Here is a 14,577-nt window from a genome sequence, read left to right as displayed (position 1 = left end):
TTCAGCAGAACTTACATGCTTTTGTACTGAATATCTATTTCTGATGGCTGAGATCCAATATGCTTTGCTAACCACTCCCCAAATTAATAGGCACTGTCCCATTCAAGTTTAATGCATATGAACCCCTCTGACCCTGCACACTCCTTTGAACTATACTAGTGAGTCGACATTAACTGTCCCTATCTGTTCTCCCAGTATACATCTCAGACTTAACTGTATTAAAACTTGTCAACCACTTGTCTGCCTTTTCTTTTTGACTATTCGTGCAGTCAATTGGTATCACCCTCACTGTTTGCCACAAAAAATAAAATAACATAATTAAGTCTTTTACATCATCACACAGAACTGTCAAAAGCACCCACATCACATTTTAATTGGTAACATGTTCATTAGTCACACTGAACTTGCCATGCATTATTAATCTCTCGACTGCAAATAAAATTACAGTCCATATCTAAAGAAAATATCACAACAATAGAGTGCACAATATTGGTTTGATTTACATGACAAATGGATTTTTAAATTAGTAGCCCAAGTGACAGTTTCATACAGACTGGTTGCCTCAATAACCTGCACGACCTTTCAAAAAGAAAATCAGTAAACATATTTTTTGATATGCCCTGTTTCAAAAGAATGGTTAGTTCTTTGTACACCAACTTTAGTACCAGATGTCCTTCATAAATGGGTGCCTTCCAGCAAGATCTACTTCAATAGCAGATTTATACTACTCCAATCACAATATCTCGAACACCTTTGTCTGCACATTTAAGGGGATAACTCTTATACTGTGTTATCACAGTTAACAAAATGCTAATTTACAATATAGTAGAAAAAAAAAATCAAACTGACAAAACTACCTTTCATTATTATTTCAATATGCTCAACATAATATCCAATTAATAAATACCTTCCTGTTATTATAGCTTTCAAGAGACAGGCTCCTGACTGACACCTGGTTAGTTTTTATCTCAAATTCAGTTGATCACTAATTATTAAACATTTGGTCAGTTTCTTTTGTCTTTATATAGGTAACAACTTCAATACTCATCACCCCAGTTATTATCTCTAACATTCAATTTGGGCTTGTTTACATGTTTGAAATGACCATTTCCAACAACCTAGTTCAATTCAACTGGACAGGAGAATTTTGAAAATAAATTTCCACATCTCTTAGCAAACTCTCAGCTACACCAGCTGTTAACCTAGATAATAATGATAGCTGCCCTAAGCAAACTAATTAGCAGCTCCCAATTTTTCTTTCCTCATCAAAAATGCCCTGCTCAGCATTCTCAAGTGTTCTAAATTAAGTGACGGCCATTACTATTATCTGTGCAAAGTGCTCTTGCCTGACTTATTTCCTAAATTATGAGATAGGTGATCTTCACATTCTCTTGAGAAATACTTTAAAATTTAAGATTATGCATCAAATAGTAAGTGCATAATCGGAGACATAATGTGCGTTTTGGAACTCCAGTGCCATGGTCAGGTGAAGAACAGGTCCAAATTGTTCAGGACATGGAGTGTTAAGATTTCTAATATAAATTTATTTATTTATTTATTCAGAATAACATTCACAATATTCCATGATATCATCCTCTCAGGAAACATTATTTTTAAAGTGAAGTTCTAAAGACATGCAGTCAGGGTTTTTTTTAAAAATGTGCAAGGACTGCCTATGTGTTTCTCCTCCTGGCTGCCTTTTCTGAATAAATTCAAGATGCATTGAAAGCCAGAGTAAATGATTCATTCAGTTTTGCGTTGTGCAACAGTGCCTTTATCCGCCAGTTTTGGCAAAGTGTGATCCCTTCACATGTTGCTCAATTTCAGAGCTTGTGAGCAAAGAGCAGCACTGAACTCATCTGTGGATAAAATTACAATGGTAGAGAAAATGGACAGATGCAGATGATGCGTGAGAAATTTTGCATAATCAGGTACTTTTAAAAAATGCAATAAGGAAAGTTTTGCAGTCAGGAACTCTCAAACTAAAGTGAAAAAAAAACAAAGGCGAATACTTCAGTTGGAACCTTTTGTCAGAAGTCATATCCTAAGAGTATGAAATGAACGGTTTCTTTCCAAAATGTAAACCAGCATTTCATTTCCAGATTGTAATTAGCATTAGGTTTAAACTACATTTTACAACTAGAGCATGAGATCTAAGCCATCATGCAACATTGAGGAAGCATTAACATTTCAGAGCAGCCTTCTTTCATTTGAGATATATATACCTTTCAAAAGATCCAATAGACTAATCAAAAAAGAGCATTGGATCTCTTTTCAGTACCCCATCCAACGTTTTGGCCCTCAACTAATACCACCATTGCTTTTGTGGACCCTTGGTGCATCCAAATTGTTTGTCTTCTTTGCTTCCCAGGAGTTACACTTCAGTGGTAATTTAATCGCTCTAAAGTATTTTAGTTTGTCCCAGGGACAGCAACAGGTCTATAGAAGTCCCAAATTTTTCTTTCTTTGCATTTCTTCTCATTTTTATGTTCCATTTGACTCTGCCCAGGTTCTGAATTAGTTGAAAACCTGAAATGCAATATTTCTATTATTTGATCGCGTTTTCACCTGCAGATTTTTAATTAGATTACTTACAGTGTGGAAACAGGCCCTTCGGCCCAACAAGTCCATACCGACCCACCGAAGCACAACCCACCCAGACCTATGCCCCTACATTTACCCCTTCACCTAACACTACAGGCAATTTAACTTGGCCAATTCACCTGACCTGCACATTTTTGGACTGTGGGAGGAAACCAGAGCACCCGGAGGAAACCCACGCAGACACGGGGAGAATGTGCAAACTCCACACAGAATCGCCTGAGGTGGGAATTGAACCCAGGTCTCTGGCGCTGTGAGGCAGTGCTAACCACTGTGCCACCGTGCCACCCACGGTTTATCCAGTTTTGTATATTGACAGTAACATTTAGTAGAAAACATAATCAGATCAAATTCCCATTAAGTACGCAGTAACATTCATCAGATTAACATCATTCAGCCAGAAAGAGACAAGGATCAAGTATTCCCTTAATGAACTTCATTAGAAAGTAGGGTAATTAATTACTGCCAGAAAGGTCAAAAGTTTCTCTTTGTCAGAATTGTTTTTCATTATTCTGACTGGAAATATTCGAAGAAGAGTTCTGAAAGCTTATTTTTCTGGAAAGAACATAGAGTTTTGTTTGCTTTGTTCAGACCCTATCAAATTGGAATGTAGATGCAGGCTTTCCATCAATCACATATGCATACACAAGTTCAATTGTTAGACTTTTCACGCAAGGATGATTGATGGTGTTGGGATCCCAAACACCTTTTAAAATGTTAAGAGATGAACACCCAAGATATAAATAAAATTTGCATTCTGAAAGCATATGCACTCGGATTGTTTTATCATTAGAATGATATCCAGCCACATGGTTGTGTTAATCAATATATTCCAAATGGAAACATTTTGTTGATTTGCAGGAAGATATATGTTTATCTGATTTAAATTCAATGTAGTTTCCACCATATCCACTGGAATTTAAAATTCAATGATTAATATAATCTCAATTTAAAACCAATGCTTCTCAGATCAAATGAGTCACTTGTTTTCACTGATATTTTGCCTTTTCAGTCTTTTGTGCAATGAGGAAATATTATATTCATAAAATTCATAAGTATTTTAGGTAATTGTGAAATATGCAGCTGACAAAAGATTTTTTGACTCAATTAATTCATTTATTCATGTGTGCTGTGCCCAAAAGCAACTCCTTGACTCATTGTCTGATAATCTGAAGCTGTTGACAGTTTTTGTTAGTGGTGCTTGCTTTCCATTCTTAGGGGCAGAACAATGAATCATCTCCCAAATTTACCTCTGCATAATGGAAATCAAACCCGTGCTGTGGGCAATCAGTCTGAATGACATGGAAGGCATCTAACCGATCCCATTCAGAGTTGTCGTGACAGCATGCATTCTTACATTTCATGGAACTATGGGCAGTGATAGCAGAGAAGCCAACTTTCTTTTCATATGTCTGACCAGGACTTTCTCCTACTCTTACTTCCATACCACTGGTATGTGTAGGGAGATCAATGATAAAACGCACTGTTTGGACACATTATGACCAGACCTTTCTTGGCTAAGTCTTGGATTGGGACTCAAAGCCAGAGCTTCGAGCTCAGAGAAAAGGGTGCCCACCCCCATTCCACTGCAACGCCTCAAATAGATCTTTTCAATTAAGACAGTTTGATTCATCACATAGAATACAAAGTTAGCTATTTTTGTAACTCCTTTACAACCCTAGGATTTCTTACAGCTTTTAATAGATGGTGAATTACATTTTGAAGTTTGATCACTGGCACATTGATTAAAATAATAATTACTTTATTAAAATAAAGTAATCCAAGACCTCCATGTGTCGAGCACATATATTCTGCGTACAAACATCCCCCACTGCTTCAACTAGTTTGCTTTTGAAATTAAGGCAAATGAGTAAATCTGGAATTACTTTAAGTCATCAATCCAATAGTAGACATGACATGTTTCAAGGAAAACATCCTGTTCAGTTTTTTTTAAAAGATCTAAATACATTGCCAGTAGCTTCTCCAATAATAAAATACAAACAGGAAGAAGTGGGTTGAAAAAAAAAATCTGCCTGAGAAAGATCTGCCTGACTTGATTCTATTTTTAAAAATTTGTGCGCCAAGATTATCAGATATGATCCATAAACCAAGCTGACTTGAAATTAGTTCAATGCCAGAAAATTCATCTAAACATAAAATGACACTTTGTCCCACAATCATTTGTTCTTCTTGTAAATGTTACATATTTGGCAAAAGTTGGGAACTGGTATTAGTTCCATAACATTAAAATGGCAATGCTAATACATGTGCCAAGAATATTGACTGTTAATATTTTTAATAAACCCTTGCTCATTTTGAAGTTAGATGCTACGTGTTAGGACAAGCACAGCCTCAGTGATATATTTTAAGTCGTGGATAGAATTCTAAAAGTCTGACATTGCACTATGGAAATCCTTTTCCTGAAGAAGGGCTTATGCCCAAAACATCGATTCTCCAGTTCCTTTGATGCTGCCTGATCTGCTGTGCTTTTCCAGCAACACATTTTTAAACTATGGAAATCCACCAAAAAGAGATCCAAAACAAAAAGTTTGCATTCAGGTGATCTTTAAGAGCCAAACACTAATTGTAACACAAACACGGACAATGACATGCTCAAATGTTATGCATCATGTGATATGCAGTGATGTTATGCATCACTTACTGTCTCCACAGAACCAAATACACGTACAATAATTTTCAAAATGCAAAACCTTCCAAAATCTTAGCTGAGGTGCAAAGTTATCATTGAATTCTGTGGAAACATTGTGTACAGGTTTTACAAGAGGAAAGGAGGCAGACTTACTATGGCAATAAGGCCAAACTCTACATCTTCAGGAATTAGATAGATTTCAGTGGCATGGCCCCCCACACTGAATTCATTCAATCTGGACTGCTGTCATCCTAGGATCCATGTGCCATAAATACAACTCTGCACTCTATCTCAAATGTTATTTGCAGATAGCGAGAGGAAATAATACGGGTAGACCTTAGCCACTCAAAATCAATGGCTCAACATCAGACATCTTTCTTATTCTAGCAGTTTAATATTATTAGAACCCAAATAGGTATTGCATATTCATGTCGCCTGGATGTCTTTATTCAAAAGACATGATCTTGATAAAGGACTGAAAGACACTGCCTCCAATTTTTTCAGATGAATGAGGTGAAATTTAATGCTCATCCACATGGCACATTCGATGGCAGAGAATATGGTGGGTAAGGGACCCTGATAAGATTTGTGGGTGAAAGGCCAACTCCACCACCAATTGGAGGCTCGTATTGGGCAATGAATAAGGATTACATTCCACAACCATTTACCAATCATGCAGTGAAGAAGGGATTTGCCAGGTAGGAAGCTCAACAAATAAACCTGTTTGTGGTTGTTAGTCAGGAGATCCCCAATTTAAAAGCAGTCACTTCCTGATTGAGGGACCGGGCACAGAAAAATGGAGGTGGGCCCCTTTTAACGTTGCTGCCCTCATCACTCCCCAACCACCCTTGCTGCCAACTGCTCTTCCCATGACCCTTTTGGCATCACTTAACCTGCTTCCATTAATAGCCTCATGAATGAAGTACTGGCAGCAGCCATGCACTCCAACACGGTGCCACAACTAATAAAACTACTAACCCAGAAGCTTTGAAGGCCCAGTTATGACTTGACTATTGTCTGAATGGCACTTAGTTTGGTGTTCTGTAAAAGAGACATAGCAGGACTCTTGCTGGCTCTCCTGTCAGTGAGTGGGACCCCCATTAAATGCCGACCTTTAGATTTTCGTTAATAACAAACAAGGAATTTTTTGGTATTTTGAGAGGATACATAATAATAATTATTATTAATAATAATAATAATAATAACAACAACAAAATGGGAGGTATTTTTTTTTCTGTTAATGTCTTTGAAAATATAGAATGATTTGGAGTCTTTCAATTTATCTTGAGTTACGTACCTCAAATTGGAATGGTGTGGCACATGAATAACAAAGAAAGTCACAGAAACACACAATGCCACACTATTTAAAATTCCTATCTTTCGCACGGACTGTTGTGTGCTTTTGTGACTTTACCTTATCAATTTGACCTTCAGCCAGCCCTCATTAATCATATCTGTCTTCCTTTACCTGACGGTACTGAAGGCTGCTGTTCTTGGCTTTCCTTCTCAGCAGCAGCAGTAGAAGAGCTCTGCGGAGGCACTTTGACAGGTGTTGTCTCTTCAGGTGTCTCGAATGCTCCCTCGGAGTCTGAACTCCTGAAACAAAATGAATACATTCTGTGAGAAGGCCATTCAATTCCATAAAGATTCTAGCCCCATTAGTTCCGACCCTCTTTCCCTAAACTAACACAAAAACTTGCCTTGCTCCAGTTATTTTCTGCACAAACTGGAGGCTATAGTCTCCTCCACCACACACAGCAGACCATGTCCATCGAGCCCATTGGACTGGAGAGAGAATATGCCACCGACGAAAAGCCATTTCTTCCCTAATTCTACCTACACTGTGATTTAGTTCAAATCAGGCAAAAAAACTGAAAAATTCCTGTTTAGTTGACAGAATGCAAGTCACTGCAGGCAGGGCATCCTTTATGCTTCCAGCAACTGACGCTCTTTCACAAGTTCTTTGTATGGCATAAAGTAGCTGCCTTTAGACTCGATTCTATTAATTGTTCTCCGTTCACAGCGTGAACCCACTGCTGGCAGCATATAGGCTGGTGCAGAAGAACTTCAGTGTTGTGTCTGACGGCATCAATTACTTGACTGACCAGATCCTATGCTGCGATTTTCACTGAATTTCAATCAGATCTGAAACCCCATTCCTGCTTTCACAGCACCACTGCCTGGAGCCTACCATTAGCATGGAGGTATTCTGTTAGCAGACTCACATACACTTTCAAAGAGATCCTCTGGCACTGTGCACCAGCACAACCCCTTCATACTATTGTACTAAACCTCTGTCATTGCGTGTCTTCATGGCTGTTTCCAGGATAAGAATGGAGATGATAAATTAACACTTCACTCTCTTAAAGCTTCTTCTCAGCAGGTTATTTTTTTTTTTAATTGATCATAACAGTAGGAAATTGTAATGGAGAAAATGAACTTTACATTTCAGCGGTAAGCAACAAATAAATATTTGGGCAGCCTTAAATTGATAATGGAAGGTGATTGCAACATTGTGGCACCGGGATGCATCAATCAATATCTATGTTAATTGTATTCCACAGACTGGTCCACAATACATACGATTTTTCATAAAGGACCAGCATTTTGATAGACCAGGGTTTCACCCTGTAAAATATTACCTATGATCAGTAGAGGACTAGGCCATTCAGCCCCTCAAGTTTGTATAGCATTCAATTAGGTCAATGCTGCCTAACCTGGTCACCACCCTTCATATGTCATGAATCAGCGACAGGCGTGTGTGAAACAGTAGTGAGTGACTTTAACATCACAATGCAAATGGGGGCTTAATTCAAACTACTATTTATCATCTGGCCCAAGCAAGAAATCAACAACTGTTATACAGAAGTTACAGAAGTCAGACTGTGACTATTCTTATCAGATTATAATGAAACTCTGTGGATGCTGGAAATCTGAAACAAAAACAGATTGCCAGAGAAACTCAGTAGGTCTGGCAGCATCTGTGGAGAGAGAAAAACTGAGTTAACATTGTCAGAACAGGTTCCTGGACTCAGAGTCACTGGACTTGAAACATTACTTCTGTTTCTCACTACAGATACTGCTAGGGTTTCTCCAGCACCTTTTGCTCTGATCAGTTGAAAGACCATTTCCTCAATGAGACAAGAAAACTAGTCCATTGTTTGTTCTCTAACTTGCCTCAAAATAACAACATATTCAAATCTGCAAGATCTCTCTGTGAAAACAGGACCAAATCTTCAAAAAGGAGAACAGCTTGATGGCCCTGATCTTGGGGATCCCAGTGACAGTGGGGATGCCAACTGAAACACTAGGTTTTGTTTGATTGGTATTTGACAGTTATTGGAAAAACAGTTCAGATACATGAGTGACAGACAGCATTGCAAGGCTGACAATGTGGGTTGGAAGTGCAATTGTGGCAAACTGTGACAGAGCTGCAACCTTCATCTTTATAGATCTGTTGAAATGAACCATTGAAAGGAATAGTGCTATAAGAATAAAGGGAGAGATTTCAAGAAGTTGGTCATGAGACAAAGATCCAATTGTTGCCTGGATGCTGTGTTTGGAAATTTCAGGCAACAGAAAAGCAAACGTCAGAGCATGTAAGAGCACAATATATACACATTTGTTAGTTATCTTTCTCTCAAGTGTCTCCAAAAATACCAATTCTGATAAAGTAAGACAATTCACAAGAAGAAATTCTGGAGCACGCCGTCAGAACACTTCCTTGAATGGATTTCACCATTCTCTGAAAGCATCTGAAGCAGGTTCATTTCACAGAACACGTGGGTTGCAAATCTTATTTGAAGCTGTTCTTCTAGCTCTGGCAGCGAGTGTATTATTCGTCATTGCTCATGCTTTAAATTCTCAAGTCCATGTTCAAGATTTTGGGCATTTAGTTTATTAATATTGCACCTATTTTGTATCATGTGACTAATATATTAACCTGCTCACCACATCTTTCATGAGCATCAACATACTGTTAGACAACATTGCATTAGATAACAACATACTGTGACAGAGCTGCAACCTTTATCTTTATAGATCTGTTGAAATGAACCATTGAAAGGAATAGTGCTATAAGAATAAAAGGGAGAGATGGGGGATGTCACAGAGACAGGATGGGCTGTAGGTACTGGACATGACGACAGAGATATGGATTAGATAGATTTTTGGGGATAGTGACCATAACTCTAAGTTTTTATGTCATTGTGTAAAGAGGTAAGGATTGTGCAGAAGTTAAGTGTCTAAATTTGGGAAAGGCCATTTATCATTTGATCAGAATCTTAACTTCATCTGCTATCATGGTTCCACAGACTTCAAAAAACCAGCCCTCAAAAGGGAAGAAATTCTGATGCATTTTTCTGAATTTAAGATGCTACCCAGTATCCATGATAGCTTCAGTTGAAAGTCAGGCCAGAGATAGTTCTTGCATTTGACCAGGGAGGAAGTCTGTTCTGATTCATACTAGGAAAAGTTCTTGCTTAAACCTAGGGTGGCATCCACCTCCAGTTTCCTTTCTCTCAAACATAAATGTATTCGGAGACACTAGAATCTCTAACGTCTTCACAATATAGTGACAGCTGTCCAAAAATATAATCTCCTTAATGTGGTTCTGAGTTTTGAGGCTTGATACAATTTAGCTAACTGTGAGAGTAAAAATTCTATTTCATATGTTGTCACTGTATCATTTCGGGGGATAGCGTGGTGGTGAAATCCAGCCAAAGCAAATCAGAGATTCTATGATTCTTATACATCATACATCCCTATGCATCAATGATCTTCCATTTGATGTTGAAATGGAAGCAGTTCTGATATCGACCTATTGTTAATCAAATTTCACAGCAATCTTATAACTCCATTCAAAACCACTTAGTTTGTAAACTGCCATTTTAGACTTGAGAGCTACTCAAACATGATGCAACAGTAAAAGAAACCCACAATCATATTATTGCAGCCTCTTATACACTACTCAACTCTGATTGACCTTGGACTCATTTTCTTTGCCAAACAGACAAATCTTGTAGACAAGAGAAAATAGTAAAATCTTGAATAATGGTGACCCAAGATTCAGAGGAAATAAAGATACAATTTTTCGGTTAACGTATTATGAAGCAAAATGCAAACATATGACTCCATGGGGAAATTAACCTCTTTTTTAAAAAAGTAGAACAGTTCTAAAACACTGTTGTAAAAGTTACTGGTCATCAGTGAGAAGTTTCTGTGCATGCACATCATTTCACAATATTGGAAGACCAGTCCAAATTCTGGATTTGAAAACGAACCCGAAACTACAATGGTTCAGTAACTTTTGCACCAAGTACTGTCATATTTAAATAATAATATGAATTCTACATTAAGGGTATTTTATATGGAAGCTTTATTTAATGCTAAAACTGACTAAATACAAACCTGAAACTTTGTGATCTTTTCCCTTTTGACAAGTTTATGGACCTACTGCCTATTTGTAGCAAGGAGACTCTCCCTGCACATTAACCTCTGCTCAGTTTATGCTTTCATTTTATGGATAAACAAATAGCGATGGCTACTGGTTGCCCTTAAAATCAGCCTCATTTCTGGCTTGGTCCCAAGTTATTTCTTCCCACAAAGACCACAGCAAATTGAAATACAATGTGACTCGTGGTCAATTAAGTGCTTTGCATATCACAACAGCGCATGCACGTGTTTCAATATCAGTGGATCTTTAGGACCAGGATGTCATTGCAACATTGGGATTCCAATGTAGGAATGAAAACCCAGCCATCAGCATGGTCTCAAATGTCTGCAGATATTGCTGTTAATTCAGGAAGGCAATACATTTATTCACTAATGTCATCCACTGGAAATCAGAGACTGTCAGCATTTCATGACAGTGGAACTTTTATTACTGGGAAACAGCTGACAGGACACTTTTCATGTTCAATTATTCAAGCAGACTATCTGAACAGCAAGCTGTCCACTTCCTTAAAAAATACTCATGGTATATTACACTACAAACACAAGCTCACCTTTTCAATTAGATCAATGATCACATCAAATCCAAAAGTTATAACAATTGGTATGCTGCAAAAGATTATGACACACTAATAATCAAAGGAGCACAGCATCAGATTTTAGGACTGGGTTAAGACTGCTTTGCTTGTACACAATTAAACTATGTTGTAGCAAGAAATTTGGGAAGTTAAGCTAGTAATCTGGATAAGAAACCAAAAAATCAATTAAAGCAAACTTTAATGATTAAATTAAAAAATTAATATAGTTTCCTTTATCCAAGAAAGGATTACTTTTGATCTAAAACATTTCTTAAATACTCAATTATAATAGCAGCTTTCTAATATGCTAACTCAATGTGTTTATGATTTATATTATCATGTGAGCAATTGTGGGTGTAAGAGTTTTATTTTCTTCATTGTCAAAACATGGCTTCAGGGGCTAATTATTAGACTACTCAAGTCAAACCCAATCTGAACATTTGTGATCAGATTTTCCTGTAAGATGTGCAGTTTCCTCCTGTAAATGCACAATCTTTTGCTTGCATATTGACAAAATGGAAGTGTGCTAAATCACAGGAGTAGAATTTCACAACAGTCTTGAAAATGCACAGACTGCCACGATATGACCTGTGTTTAGAATAAGTTAGATGAAAAGCTTATGTTGAATGATCAATTAATAGTTACTGAACAGAAATATTAATTAATTCTTGCTGCATCAGAATTGATCTACCATTTAGAAAAAGAATAGAAAAACATCAAAACCACAGCGTGAGAAATTGTGTTATCAACATTTGTGCATGGACCATTAGAACTACTAGTCTGGAACAAACATGGTAACAATTTGTTTGAAAGTTAATTGCTCACTATAGAGGCAGCAGCATAGAGATAATGTCACTGGAATAGTAATTCAGACGCCCAAGCTAATCACAAAGACTCAAATTCCATCAAGATATTTGATAGGATTTAAATTTAGAAATATGGAATTAAAAGCTCCCCTCATACAACCGTAAAACCAATATTGATGGTCATCTGGTTTACTAATTTTCTTTAGGGATGTTCACTAATGTCCTGATCAAGTCTGGTCCACATATGACTCTTCCAGACCAACTCATTGCAAAGTTGAAAAAAAAAGGCATGAAATCAGACACACCACCGGCATCGGCCTAGGCATTGAAAATAACAACAGCAAACCCGGTTCTGTCGAAAATCCTCCTTATTGATTTTGGGGGCAAGTGGAGGCTGGTGACAAAACTGGGACAGCTGTCCCACAGAATTGGCAAGCCTGACAGCTCTTTTCATCAAAATCAGACAATGTCAAAGTGTATTCTGATTGGGGACTTCAAACTCCATCACCTAATGGCTCAGGTAACATCACTAGTTTGCTAAAGAATATAGCTGATAAACTGTGCCTATGGCAATTAGAGGGAGAAACATACTTGACCTCTCCTCGGCCAACTTACCTGCAGTTTACAGATGCATCTGTTTCTGACAGTATCTGAAGGAATGATTACTGTACATGCCTCGTGGATGCAAAGTCCTATCTTCACATTGAAGATGCCTTCACGTGTTGTGTGACACCATAACTGCGTCAAATTGGATAGATTTCAAGCAGATCGAACAACTCAAAACTGGGCATTGATGAGGTGCCGTCGGCCATCAACAATAGCAGAATTTTATTCAATCATTCGTGGTCTGATCTATCCCACCTTATCTCAAGCCAGGGGATCGAGTTTGGTTCAGTGAACATTGTTGGACAGCATGGCAGGAGTAGCATCAGGCAAGCCCAACAATAAAGGGGTTAAACTGATGAAGCTACAACACAGGACAAAGTGCCAAATGTTGGAAGCATCATATGGTAGACAGAGCTGGATGATCCCACAAACAATGGACCAGGACTTTAGCTCTGCAGTCCTGCCATATTCAGTTATGAATGGTAATGAACAATTCAAACACAAAGGAGGAGGAAATAGAGGTAGCTCTTCCTCAATGATAAGGAAGCCCAGCACATCTTAATGAATGAGGAGTCTAAAGCATTTGCTCAGTTAGCAGGCTCAGGTTGCCCTTTATAAGGAAGGTAATAAGATCTGCAAAATTTAATTATCAATGCAAAAGTGGTTAAATGCTCATCATTCACATCTGGTCTGACCATCTGTATAAATCTACACAGATGTTACCTATTGCAAAGCAGAACTACTGTTGAGCAAGAGGAGTTTTAATTTGAGTTATATTTTATTCATTCCAAACTTAATTAGATCAATGTAGACAGCAGTTTATGTATTTGGCATTTTGCAAAAAAAAAAGTACTTTTCCTTGTCCGTTTGAAATAGAGATGGTTAAATAGTAATACTTGGAACTTGCTGTACAACTGCCTTATGGAGCAGTTGTAATCTGGTCTGTAATGGACATTGAGAGATTGATGCTTGAATGAGTAGAGAGAGATCTCAAAGAAAGTTATAGAGATAGGAAAGTACAAGCCAAACAGATTAGTCAATCTCAACCATGCTGGCATTTCAATTTGCTGAAACACTATGTTATATGAATGTTCTTCTGTAGGCATTATCCCTAAACTAGATTTAAGTGGATGTGGGAAATGTTACACATTTTGCATTTCTTTTGACCTCTCCCAGTGTTGTAGGTGGTGATGGTGCAATAAAATCCACAGCATAAAGAAAGGCATATCTCCTCATTTTTAAAACTAAAATGAAGAGAACAATTCCATTGTTTCCTTCCAAAAGTAATAGTGAACAGTAATTGTGAGGGAACTGATGTCATTGACACCAATGGCCATTTCACATTACACATGGTGTTAAAACCACCTTTATTAGCAGTATTATACAACCAATGCGGCTGCTTCCAGCATGATTGCTGATTCCCCATCTCAGCTGTACATCCCCCTCCACCCATCATTATCCACAAATGTACTGGAGGTCATTACGCATCTCAGGGTAGCAACTAGAAGTTACAGCTTCCTGACCCTATCTTAATGAAGCCAAGAACCAATTTGCTGGGCTTACTGATCACTTAATGGAACTAATTTCAAGGCCTTTACTACTCTCATATGGTATGACACTATCTTGAACTTGCAGTTATTAGAGGTCATTAACAATATGCTGGTTTCTTTAATCCATACTAATGCATTATTGGGATTCAAAATTCAAGTAGTTTCAATGGCTTTCTAACAAATGCTAAACAAAGTATCAATAAGAGCTCAAAAGATAAATCAGGAATCTAGATATTTATAGGAAGGTAGAGAGGTTGACAGTCAAAACAAAAGTGGGCAGAGGACATAGGGATGTCCCATCAGTTTTAACAGTAGGATTGCATTTGAAGCTTAAG

The 14,577-nt window shown here is 37.7% G+C and overlaps 1 protein-coding gene across 3 annotated transcripts in view; it reads right to left on the bottom strand.

Moving 5' to 3' along the window:
* The window catches only part of tacc2 (transforming, acidic coiled-coil containing protein 2), a 264,812-nt gene that overhangs the window by 88,857 nt on the left and 161,378 nt on the right, over window positions 1-14,577 (bottom strand). For all 3 annotated transcript variants that reach the window (XM_072557490.1, XM_072557491.1, XM_072557492.1), the window contains exon 15: window positions 6,720-6,847. In XM_072557490.1, the coding sequence (XP_072413591.1) occupies window positions 6,720-6,847 (128 nt within the window). The remainder of the gene's footprint in view (window positions 1-6,719; window positions 6,848-14,577) is intronic.

This window comes from Chiloscyllium punctatum, chromosome 38 (assembly GCF_047496795.1).
Source record: "Chiloscyllium punctatum isolate Juve2018m chromosome 38, sChiPun1.3, whole genome shotgun sequence".
In the NCBI taxonomy this organism is placed as follows: domain Eukaryota; kingdom Metazoa; phylum Chordata; class Chondrichthyes; order Orectolobiformes; family Hemiscylliidae; genus Chiloscyllium; species Chiloscyllium punctatum.
The sequence above is the reverse complement of the archived record's forward strand: the minus strand, read 5'-3'. Positions and strand labels throughout refer to the sequence as shown.